This window comes from Clarias gariepinus, chromosome 19 (genome assembly GCF_024256425.1).
Source record: "Clarias gariepinus isolate MV-2021 ecotype Netherlands chromosome 19, CGAR_prim_01v2, whole genome shotgun sequence".
In the NCBI taxonomy this organism is placed as follows: Eukaryota; Metazoa; Chordata; class Actinopteri; order Siluriformes; family Clariidae; genus Clarias; species Clarias gariepinus.
Genome location: NC_071118.1, coordinates 6,651,869 through 6,664,265, shown reverse-complemented (window position 1 = coordinate 6,664,265; position 12,397 = coordinate 6,651,869). Strand labels below are relative to the sequence as shown.

Genomic DNA, 12,397 nt, shown 5'->3' with positions numbered 1-12,397 from the left:
TTCAGAAAATTCTCCTTAGTTGTTATCTTTGCTTGATGCAGACCAATAATTAGAACCTTCTGGAAAACAGTAACATATTTTTATTAAATTGTTATTAAAGAAATAAGAAGCTACTGACAACATCGATTATTTCCATCCAAAACATATTTTTTCAGCTTATAATACGTTTTCAATCAATTTAAACACACAGAAGTAGAAAGGTATTCCATGAATTCTTCTCTTCAGATTTATGAACAGTGCGACAATTTCGAAGATCTGGCAACAACCGCTTGCCTGATCAGTTGTTGAAAGAGGAAGCAAGTTGTAGAGCGCACGCGGACCGCAGCAACCAATCAGCGCTCATATATGACCAAACGGATGGGTGGCTCAGCCAATCATTTTTTTTTAGCTTCGTTCACTTCCGGTAAGTGGCTTTTTTGCTACCTGTGTGAATGGACAAATTCGACAGTGGAACTTAGCAGGGTGAAAGACGAGCTTTTTAAAAAAACAAAAAAAACAAAAGGAATTATTAAACGCCGGGACGAAGGACGAGATTTAAATCAGACAGCAAATGTGAAGAAATATTAATTTTCACAACCGGATAATTTGCCTCACTCGAAGGTTTTAGCAGGCTATTGGGTAACCTGGCTAGCTCCATAGAATACAATGATGAGCCAGTTTAGCTAGTTAGCTAGTTAGCCGAGGGACGTTCATCACTGGCTAGCTCGTGAAGCAGAAAGGTTGATGATGAAGCGTAGAGTAATGTCCGGGTGTTTAAGTTAAATTCAAGGTTGGTTTGTCGTTACCGGATGTGGGTGTGTATGAGAGAGTTTAACGTTGTCGAGGTGTGTGTCTAACAAACCCCGTCTGTGAGAAAGTGGCCTAGCTAGCAATGCTAAATGAAGACACTGAACAGGAGTGACTAGCTAGCTCTTTTTTGCGTTAAACGTCTCCCCCAGAGCTGGCTTGCTAAGATTATTCATTTGTTTTTGAAAATAATGTATTTATCCGACAGGATTAACTAGTCGTTGAGTTTAGTTAGTTAGTTAAGATTAGCTAGAATGAGGTGATGGAAATGATGGCTAATGTTATTCCGGCCTAGACTTGGTGTCTGAGATTTGAAGCTGTAATAAGTCATGTCATAAATCTTGTTAATGTTGCATATCTTTGTAAAATGGACCAGGTTTCCAGCTTTATTCTGAAAGCTGGAGATTCTGGAGATCTCAGGATTATCCAGACGTTGTGCTTCATGTTAGTATAGAGAACACAACCCCTGTACAACAGTCCTGCTTTCTTACTTTTACATATATTTTTTGTATTTTGGTCCAAATCTTCACTGGCTTTAATTTTATTACACACAACCCTGCAAGTTCTCATTGCTTTAAATGTTTTTCCTTATTAAATGATTTTTTTAAAATTTGGGGATAGCTGTAAAGAAACCAAACTCAAACCAGACTTGTGGTCGGTCACAGGCAAAGTTTTCTTTCAAAGAAACACACTTTCCAGTGTCAAAGGTCAAACAGAGAAGCATGTGACCCAGAGATTTAATCGTCACCGTCATCATCGGTCGATGAGAGTGATCAGGAAAACCCTGTCTGATAAGTTGACGAAGGTCGAGCAGTCATTGCCGATGGAAGCCTTAAAGCAGAGACTTTAACAGGATTTGAGCTACGCGGAGGAATCGATGCCGGAAAGATGGGCTCTCAAGCACTACAGATTTTGCGCCAGGGCGTATGGGCGTCACTTACCGGAGGCTGGTACGTCGACCCCCATCAAAGCACGTTCTCCAACTGCTTCCACCTCTACCTCTGGATATTCCTTCTGGCCTTCCCCTTTCTTCTGTACATGGTAAGTTTGTGGTAAGATCAGGAAGTTGGTTTATCTTTCAGTTGTTCCCGATCTCGGGTTTGTTGATAGATTTTTATCTGTGACAGATTTTGAAAAACTAGGAAACTTAGAAAATCATGATATTAACCGAATCACAAACACAGCACCGAAGTATTGTGATAACGTATCGACTGGTGATCTTGATGATGAACGTGTGACAGTGCTGCACAATTGATGGAATAAACATTTAAATCGCAGTACGGACCTGTGCACTTATCTACTCACAATAGGCTGCGATTTCTTACGGATATTACACAAAAACAGGATATTTATTTAGTATTTAACAATAATTAATAATTTAACAATTGACAAAGTTTTTGAAGCTTAATAAATATTTGCAGACTTTGACTTCGGTTATTTGATGTTAGTTTAGATCAGCCTAAATAGTAAATGGTATATTTACTAATAATTAATAATTATACAAGACTGAGTGTGTATGTGTTTGTCATAATGTTCCTTAATGTAAATGGGAAGTAATTGATTGCATCATTTCCAGGATAAATGTTGGGTAATTTAGGCTGCTAAAAGGTTATTTTTTTTAAAGTAGGGTTACATGTTTATATGAATCAGTGTTCATATAAATCAGTTTGTCATTGATTTTACCATTTAACTTTTTAAATAAATAAATAAATATTGGTGAACATTCTCTTAATAAAATCTTTTGTTTTAGTTATTGTAGGTAAATGTATTTGAATAGGAAGTAGTGCATTTTAATAGTTTGCAATATGTATTAAAATAACCATGTGGTGTTTTTCTTTACAAAATCGTGGGGCCATAATATAAAGATATCAAATCAATTAATTTGCTTAAATTTGCCTATAAATGCCAATCTCTAACACACTTACATTATTTATTGTAATAAATAAAAAAACATGACATCTAGTTCATCTATTGACTTTTTTCCCTTCAGGACTAATTTAACATTCATAATCTCTTGTAGCAACCAATTAAAATTACAAAAAAAATTCTAATGAATTAGTATTCTTAGTATAATTTTTGACTTTATGAATGAACTTTCTTTTACCTCTTAATCAAAATGGAGCTAACATCCAACCATTAAACATTTACAAGGCTAAACTTATGAGTCATCTTTTTGTGAGCTTTTCCTCAACTTTTATGTAACATTTGTGCATCATTAATCTGATGTTATTTGTGTGTATTATATCGTGCAATTTTAAACGACGCTATCTATGACTGGTTTTGCATTTTTAGCGCCCATTTGTTTTTGCTGTCAATCAAAGTTCCCTCTGTGGCGATATGCAATTTCTTTTGTGGTCTTGCAGGTGTGCAAGGAATGAAGAAAGCGCTTGCATTTTCACTTCTTCTTGCTGATAAGGGTTGTGAATTCATAGTAAAATTCACAAGAAATTGGTGTGAAATGGTACTAAAGCCCTTGTCCACATTCTGTTTGACTTCTTTGTTTGGCTTTCTGGTATTTAAACAAGTAGTCTGCATGTTGCAACTGAAATCAGTTAGTCTGGTTTTTGTGGGTTTTGTTTTTAGTCTGCCTTGTTTCTTGTTTTGGACACAGCGCTATTTAGTGGTGTAGCAGGAGCAATGCTGTTGCCCCAAACAGCTTCAGCATTATAACACATTATATCCAGGAACAGAGGCTTGTATGTGTGTACATTATAACACATTTCTGTCGTTCTGTCATAAACAACTCTGACCTGGTCATTCTCAATAATTGAATATGATCCTAATCAAAATAATCATACATCACAGCATAAAGGCTGCATTAAATTTAGATTTATAACTTGTAAACATATAATTTGTACTTACTTGTAAACAGTGGATTTAATTTCCTGAATACATAAGAAATGCACAAAAATGCACATACATTTGTCTTTTTTATACTGTTCGTAATTGTCTTTGATTGTCTAAAATTGTCTAAAAATTATAGCAACAAACAATGGTTCTTTTAAGTAAGCCTTACAGTCCCTTGAAAAAGTATTTATACACCTTGAACTTTTTCACGTTTTGTTACAACCACAAACAAATTTATTCTATTGGGGATTTTGTGTGATGGACCAACACAAAGTGGCATGTAATTGTAAAGTGAAAGGAAAATAATAAATGGTTTCCAAACTTTTTTACAAATAAAAATCTGAAAAGTCTGTTGCGCTTTTGTATCCAGACCCCTTTACTCTGATACCCCTAACTGAAATCCAGTGGAATCAATTGCTTCCAGAATCATCTAATTAGTGAGTAAAGTTCATCTGTGTGTAATTTAATATCAGTATAAATACACCTGTTCTATAAATCTCTGAGGTTTGTTAGAGACATTAATGAACAAAAACCATCGTGAAGCCCATGGAACATACCAGGAAGGACAGGGGTGAGGTTTGTGGAGAAGTTTAAAAAAGGGTTAATTTTACTTTTTGGCCTAAATGCAACTAACACTGCACATCGACATAAACACACCATCCATAACGTCAAACATGGCGGTGCAGTATCATGCTGTGGGCATGTTATTCTTCAACAGGGACAGGGAAGCTGGTTATGGGGAAGTTGGATAAAGCTAAATACAAGGCAATCTAGGGAAAAAAACTGTTACTCAGCGAAAGACTTAAGACCGGGTCGGAGGTTCACCTTCCAGCAGGACAATGATCCTAAACAAATAGCCAGATCTACACTGGAATGGTTTAGATCTAAGCATATTCATGTGTTACAATGGCCCAGTCAAGATCCAGACCTAAACTGCGCTTTTTTTGGATCACAACACCAACCAAATCAAATGTCTTATACTGAACAGTACGGTCTACACACTATTCCGTTCCAGTGGGAAAACAAATTGTTTTGGAACAGCAAACAAGTTGGAAGGTCAGCTTTTTTTCAGTCAGCCTGATATTATCACGATGCGTTGCAATAAACTTTTTAAAAAAAAATTTTTTATTACACTTTTAAACAAACGTAGCAGATTATTTGCTCCTACCACACAGGATGCTGCTTGCAGTGCTTGAATAATTTAGAGCGTACCATCTACAGGATTCTAGAGGAATTGCAACATTTTACCACTTCAAATATAAACAGATAATCTAATTTTATAAAATATAATAAATAATTTCGAGACACCACTGAATTATTTAATTTTTTGTCCCCCAAGATTTGTTAATCGTTTAATCAGGAAGAAAAGATTTTCCTTGTAAATTTTTTCAGACCATGGGTAGGGAAATGATTTTTTAAAAATTAATTTATTTATTTATTTTGCAGCATCAGTTAAACAGCCTCATCTTGGGCTTATTAAGGCTTAGGCACCCTAGGGTTATTCTTAGCCAGATTCAGTGAATAAAGAGACATACCACAGAAAGCTGATGATCTGACTTATTAAAATGTTTTGTCAGATGTGTCCAGGCGGATGTCACCCCCACCCCTACACACATTTAAAAACATTGGGCTTTGAGACTTGGTTGCATTGTCATAAAAATGATCTTGAAACAGCATTTAAACCATTGTCTGTATAAATTTAAGATTTAAAAACATTACAAGAATTGGGCTTTGGGACTTGGTTGCATCGCACTTTTGCGAGCACAGATACATCGTCCTCTATTACTTTTGCAAACACAAAACCCTGAAGTTAATTTGGTAATTAGCATTCCACACAACTCGCCTGGTCATGTTTGCCAAAGCATCTTAATGAGTCAGACCTTAAGCTTTCTGTGGTATGTCCCTATTCACTGAATTTGGCTAAGAATAACAAGGTGAGGCTCTTTAACTGATGCTGCATGGTGCATTTCCAAATTTCCACAATCCTCACAAAACACATAAAAGCTCCGCACAGCATGGCTTGTTAAAAAAAAATGGGATGTACATTATAAATACTGAACCTTGCACTATAAATTAAATCAAAACATTGAGTAGAAAGAAAGTTACGAGCAGTTGTGTGTCAGATACTGATCAGCTTATTTTTAGCTTTAGCCTTTTAACTATTTCTACAAGCCATCTTGCTACAGCTACATTTCTTTAGCCATCAATGATCAGTATTAACCCTAGTCTGCTATATATGGTGCTGTCTCTGTTTTAGCACATCAATATTTTTAAAAATCGATTATAACAATGTTGGAAAGTTACCTAATTAAAATTTATAAATGCATTATGTGATTTTCATCAAGAAGCTTTAAACATTGTAATGGGTGTGTGAAATCATAGATAAGGGATGCAAAGTTTACCCATTTTTCTTGTGATATCTAAACACGTTACCAGTTGATAATCCACTTAATTAATGGTAAGCAGATGCAAATTTCCTCCTCGGTTTTATTTGAACATTTTTAGCTGCACAATTACAGTTTTTTTGTGACAGCCCACCACAATATCAACATTGTTCTCTGCATAATACTTTTTATAATTTTTTTTTTTAATGATTTTTAAAATGGGTAGAATCGTATTAAATTGAGTGCATAGCATTGCTTCGCTCAACTCCTCATGTACACACATTAGCTGTCCATGTGAGGCGTTTAAAATGTTTAACATACAACAGTTCTTGTTGTTAAACTGTCAGTTTAGCGAAGGTGTTTTAAAACAGCTGTAATCAGTTTATTTAAAATAGAAATGGCTGAAGTCGAAATGGATTGTAAGCAGTTCAACCCAATCCAGCGTTCAAGAAAGGAAATCCCGCAAGGAACAGCCTTCGTCCGTCTCTTTGTGCACTCTGTATCAACAACAATGTCAGTAGTGCGCTGTATTGTATGTCCATACTTCCTCCCCGAGCTGTTTCTCGGGCCCGCTTTATATTCGTGTCGGGTGACCATGTGCGTCACTGTCTTCCCATGCAGACCGACAGCACGGTTTGCTGGAGCTGGAACCGACGCACATTATACTCACGGGCAATCACAACCTTACTGGGCACAATTAATAAGGCCGCAGCTTATTTTATCATTTGGGCCGGTTTAATTTCAACCTATAAAAGTGCCCTTTTTGTGGCAGTGCTACAGCATTAGTTTTTCTCACGTATTCTCTGTATATACACATGAATTTTTTAAAATGTATTTATATTTTGCGCTGCAGTGCTGTATATCTGCCGTTCATTTCTAACCCTGCTAACTTTAGTACAGCCTCAGAGTCACTGTGCTCTGTCAAATACCAGTAATACTTTTTGCATGAATCATTAAGGAATCACTGAATCAAAGTCTGTGCAAAAACACTCTTGTGTAATCGCTCCTCCTCACTCTATGAAAACATCTGACACCAGAACTATTTCTTAAATACCTACAGTTTTTTATAGATTGATAGAGGATGTAACACTTTACAATGCAGTGATCACTTTGTTTATGGTAGTGTACATGTTTCATAGTTAAAAGTCGAAAACCAAAATGCATATACATTTGCCATAACTACATAAGGTTACAGTCATACACTAAAAGTGGAACAGTGCTAGAATGTAAAATATGTTCAACGCAACAGTACATGATTCAAGCTTCTTGAGATACCTTGTTTTATTTTTGAAACACTTAAGAAACTGAAGAAACACATTCACACACCAGAGATATCCAGCGAAAGTAATTGAACTTTGCCCTTTTTGTAAAACTTTGCAAGCAAAATGGGTTGAGTCCTCAACCATAAAATACATTAGAATAACTTACATTTCTAAATCTCAGTAATAAATTTTCTGTTAGATTTAACCTTTAGTTAGTTGTATCTCCTTTTTATGTTGTGGTTTTCCTGTGTGGCATTATAATCAGGAATGTTTAGCAGATTTATAAATTTTTTTAAATAAATATTTATCGACACATAAGTTACAGCAGTGCTAATTTAATAATTTTAATTGTTCCAATGTTGTTGCTTTTTTAATCTACTTTCCAGGCGTTGCCACCCACTGTAGTAGTAGCGGGGGTGTACTGCGCCGTGGTGGCTGTCTTCTTCACTGCTATAAAGGTGGTTAACTTTCGCTTACATGCGATGTTTGACCTGGGAGAGATTGTGGAAAAGAGGCAGGCCTCACTGACCACAGACGCTCAGAGAGTGGAGGAAGGTGAAGAGGGCTCTGGAGCTCACGATAGCAGCCAACACAGGTACGCGGAAATATCTGGGGCTGACCAGCAATAAAATTTCAATCCTTATTGGTCAGAAGGTTGATTATTATTATTATTATTTTTTTTTATTCCAGCAGCTCTGACAGGTGCAATGTGTTTATTCTAATGATTTGTTGTTTTGTTTAGTCAATTCTTACATTACAAATCGAGCCTTGCCTTGTACACTGTAAAATATTTTTTAACTTGGTCATTTAGTACATTCAGGTCATCAGCTGACTTCATGACAGTCTTAACCCAAATCTCCTTTTTTTTTTTTTTTTTTTTTTATTAACACTCATAAGTACTTATTTTCAGTACTTCGATGAAGACCAATAATTTTACTTTTTTTTTTTTTAGAAGTGGTGTCTCTCTCTCTCGTTCTCTCCTTTATTATTTTTTTGGCCGGACAGTGTAGTACTAAAATAGTACAGGTTATTTAGCAGTATGAGAATCTGACCTTGTTAATGGCTTCCTGGCTGTTTTTATTCTTAATAAAGCCTCATTAGGTCTTTAGTCTTTGGGGATTTGGTTATTGATGATGCTAAGCAGTTCTGCTTGTGTCTGCGTGCATTCTCTTCAGGGGCAGTGGCGTTGGCGTGGAGATGACCGTGTTTAGAAAGGTGAACTCAACCCCTCCAGTGCGCTGCAGCTCCCAGCATTCCCTGTTTGGACTGAACCAGGTGTCGGTGAGGAGGTTTTTTAGCATTCCATGCCAATAAAACTCTGCTTAGCATTCAAGGTTTAAGATGCATTTATGCAGGGTTTTGTTTTTTTCCCCTTAAATGTTTGTGATTTTAAAATATACAAGTATGACCACAAAAAAATGGGTACAGCAATAAATCAACCAGTTAAACAAATAAACAGTAAAATGACAAAACATTGTTGCACTAGAAAAGCAAAGATCTTCTTTTTCATTTTAATTCCTAATTTTTCATTTTTATTTCATGTGGTCTGGTTAATGTCCGTGTTAACCAGACCAAAAAAAAATTCCCTTCTAACAGAATTAAACATAGTGTTCCATATTTTCCACAATTTGCAGAGCCATTTGCAAATTCTCTTTTTCTCTTTATACAGTTCAGTAAAGCAGCAGATTTGGGCTTTGATGGTTTGTTTTTTACTTTCTTATATTGGAACAAAAAGCAAAACAAAGATTAGCCAAGAGAGAGCGCAGAGTGAATGACGATTGTGGTATTTGGCTTTGATTACTTATGTTGTACTCGTGTTTCTTGTGACAAATTTCTTTGTTTGTGTGTGGAGTAAGATTTATAACAAGTAAATCCCTTTGGTAATGTACTTGTATGCTCCTCAATTTTGATTTAAGGTGAACATAAACATCTAAACTTTCCCTTTTAAAACAACACTGTTAATGCAGGAATAGTTTTAAAATTTAAACTTTACAAAGCAACTTTCTTTTTTCCTTCCCCAGGAATTTTTACCCCAGCTTGAGGACCCTGGAGGCTCTAAGGGTATGTAGGTTTCACATACTTATTCCCAAAGGCTTCTATACTGTGAACAGCATAATTAGATTTGCTTCTTATAGTTGTGTGCTGCATAATAGCAATTCAGTCTTGAAAGCTTGGAAATCTAAAAGAATACATGCATATCTCCCAGACAGAACGTGAAACAGATTTAATTTCATGCTTCTCCGCTTTTTTCAGACCTCAAAGAGCTGATGCAAGATCAGAATGGTAACGGTCTGACCTCGGCACACAGAGAGGTTCTTCGCCACAACTCTCAGGATGCAATCAGTAAGACCTAAACTTTTACTGTACTGTACATTTAGCAATCTTAAATGTGTTACCCTTAGACAGATTCACTTAATGGACACCCACAGTTTAGGCATTTAACCTTAAGAATAACAAGACTGTTGTTTTTATGGTCAGGTTACTCAGTTAGAAGTAATCCATGCTAGGGCTGGACAATAATTCGATATCAATATATATCGCGATAGAATTTTTTTCAATAATGTTGATTTGATTTTTAAACACATTTCCGATATTTCGATATACATTTGAATATATGAGCCAACGTTTTTCTCTCCCTTGCGCTGTGGAATTGTAGGTAATCGTCTCCCCTGCTGGGTCTTAGTGCTTGTCTCTCACTGGTATAATCAACATCCGTGCACGCGTGTTCTGTTTACTATAACACTGTGACCATGTGTGTGTGTGAAACATATTTAATTTTGTGTTTGTTAGCGTGTTTGTACAGCGTATAGACACCCACTCGCCTTAACCCGGAAGGAGCACACACTTCTGCTGATTCTACTAATAAGCTCAGTCTGAGAGTTTTAATTATTTGATAGTTTATTTCACATTTCTTGTTTGAAAAGGCTAAATACAAATAAAAAGTGAACCTTATTTTTTTGTACTTTTATTTGTTTATTTATTTATTTATATATATATATATATATATATATATATATATATATATATATATATATAATTTTAATAGGAGGAGCCTGGAGGTATTATAGACTTTGCAAATTCAGTTTGCAGACATCCATTGTGTGTGTCCTCGGCAGTTTTTTCCTGAGGCTTTTCAATAGTGTCAAAATCGATATCGGAATTATATCGTATCGACCAAAATTAAGAAAATATATCGTTATATAAATTTTTGCTATATCGTCCAGCCCTAATTCATGCTAAGCAAAGTGTTGATTATTTGACCCAACAGGAGCCAGTGGTGTGGTACAATCCTGTCTTGCTGCAGCCATTGCTGGAGATTTTCCAAATCTCATGGGAGTGGGCGGAGTGAGGTCATCAGGCTTTGGGAGCCTGCCCCTGCCAGACTGCCCCTCTATTCCCCCCTCACCATCCAGCCAAGAGGATGGAGAAGAAAAGGATTCGACAATTGTCTGCAGCAACGTGCTGGAGCAGCAGGCACAGCGAAGGCCAGAGGATCCTCCTATGGGTGGCTATTCTCCACTCGGACCTTCGGCGGAGTCTGAAAGCTTGGGCGATGCCCCCCTCAGCCCTCTCATCAAGAGCAGCTTGAGTGAAGAACTGAGTGAGAACCTGCTGGGCCTTGGTCTTGACCCAGTGAGCTTTGGACCAGGAGCAAAGCAACCATGCAGCCACAGTGGCGTGGCACTGACAGCCGGATCAACAGACAGCTGTGTGGCCACAGACAGAGAGACTTTGAGCACGGTCAGCAGCTACCGCAGTGAGAAGACGGACTCTACACAGCTTGAAAGCCCGTCACTGGGCCAGCAGCACCAGTCGGTTCCCCTGCCCTCCTCTGCCGTTCTGGTTAAGGGTTCTTGCCAGCAGCGGGATGACCCTGCGTTCCTGGGAGGCAGCGACACAGATGATCTCTCAGATAGCGAACTACTACGATCTCCCTCCAGAGAGCTCCACCCTGGCCAGGGCTTGGATCGTACTCTGGTGGAGGGTGAGGATGCTCCAGCACAGCTCCCGTCCCTGCAAGATTCATCCCCTTCTAGCAGCAGTGGCCCTTCCGAGGCCTGTGATCAGGCTCGGGCCATACCCATGCCACCCGTGCCCCCTCCACGCCAGGCTGGCTCTGTGCCCTCAGGTCTGGTGTGCTCTGAACCCGCCCTGGCTGTCACTTCTGCACCTTACCTGCTGGTTGAGCCTTCCCTACAGGTCCAGCAGCAGCAAGTTGTGCGGCCCAAAGACTTGAAACTCCTGCGTGTCGGTGGTAGTGTCGCTCATCGTCCTGGGCGTAGGAAAGCACCGCGGAAACGTGGCGCTGCTGGCAGCAGCAGTTTTGACTGTGGCTCGTATCGACGCCGTCATCACGGACGCAGCCAATGCAGGGACTACGTGCCCGTGCGCAGCAGACTAGGCGCCAAAGCTTATAGCGAAAGTCTTTTTGAGGACTCCAGTGATGAGGACGATGGCAGCGATGCCAGCGCTGCTTCAAGCCTAGGCTCACAACGGCACTTCAGTTCAGACGACGAGGATGACTCTAGTTCGTCTACCTCCTGCTACTCCCCAGATCCTGGAACGTCTCAACCTGTCCCTGTTCCACAGCTGCCCGTTTCCAATGAGGAAAATAATCTAGCTACAGTAGGACCCTCACACACTCGTAGTGCGCAGCGCTCAGCCAGCACAGCTAGTGCTAAGACTCACGCCAGGGTGCTCAGCATGGATGGTGCTGGTGGAGGCCATACCAGCACAGGAACTCTGGCTTCTACCATTTCGCCATTAGCTGCTTCTTCAACTCCTGCTCCACGACCCCTTACCATGTCAAAGTCTGACCTGGAAGCTCGCACTGGACACTCTGAAGTTTTTCCCAGGGCTCACAGGCTCGACTCTCTAGGAGGCTCATGGGCTGGAAACCAAACCGGATGGAGAGCAGGAGAACTGCTAGAAGAAGGTGCTGTGGGAGGAGGTAGGCAGCACACACACTACTCATATTATTTCATTTTTGTGCATATTCTTGGATTATTATTATTATTATTATTATTATTACTATTTTTGCCTATTTTTTATGTGTTTGTAAATGTGTATCCCAAAGGTGCTTTTTCGTGTATATCGTCATTCCTGAACCTGTTTTGT

At 38.6% G+C, this 12,397-nt stretch overlaps 1 protein-coding gene across 2 annotated transcripts in view; it reads left to right on the top strand.

Moving 5' to 3' along the window:
- The first annotated feature begins 440 nt into the window (after nucleotides 1-440).
- The window catches only part of LOC128507394 (pecanex-like protein 3), a 29,064-nt gene continuing 17,107 nt past the window's right edge, over nucleotides 441-12,397 (top strand). For both annotated transcript variants that reach the window (XM_053478262.1, XM_053478261.1), the window contains exons 1-6: nucleotides 441-1,827; nucleotides 7,666-7,874; nucleotides 8,455-8,560; nucleotides 9,301-9,340; nucleotides 9,533-9,622; nucleotides 10,548-12,230. In XM_053478262.1, the coding sequence (XP_053334237.1) occupies nucleotides 1,675-1,827; nucleotides 7,666-7,874; nucleotides 8,455-8,560; nucleotides 9,301-9,340; nucleotides 9,533-9,622; nucleotides 10,548-12,230 (2,281 nt within the window). In that variant the 5' untranslated portion in view covers nucleotides 441-1,674. The remainder of the gene's footprint in view (nucleotides 1,828-7,665; nucleotides 7,875-8,454; nucleotides 8,561-9,300; nucleotides 9,341-9,532; nucleotides 9,623-10,547; nucleotides 12,231-12,397) is intronic.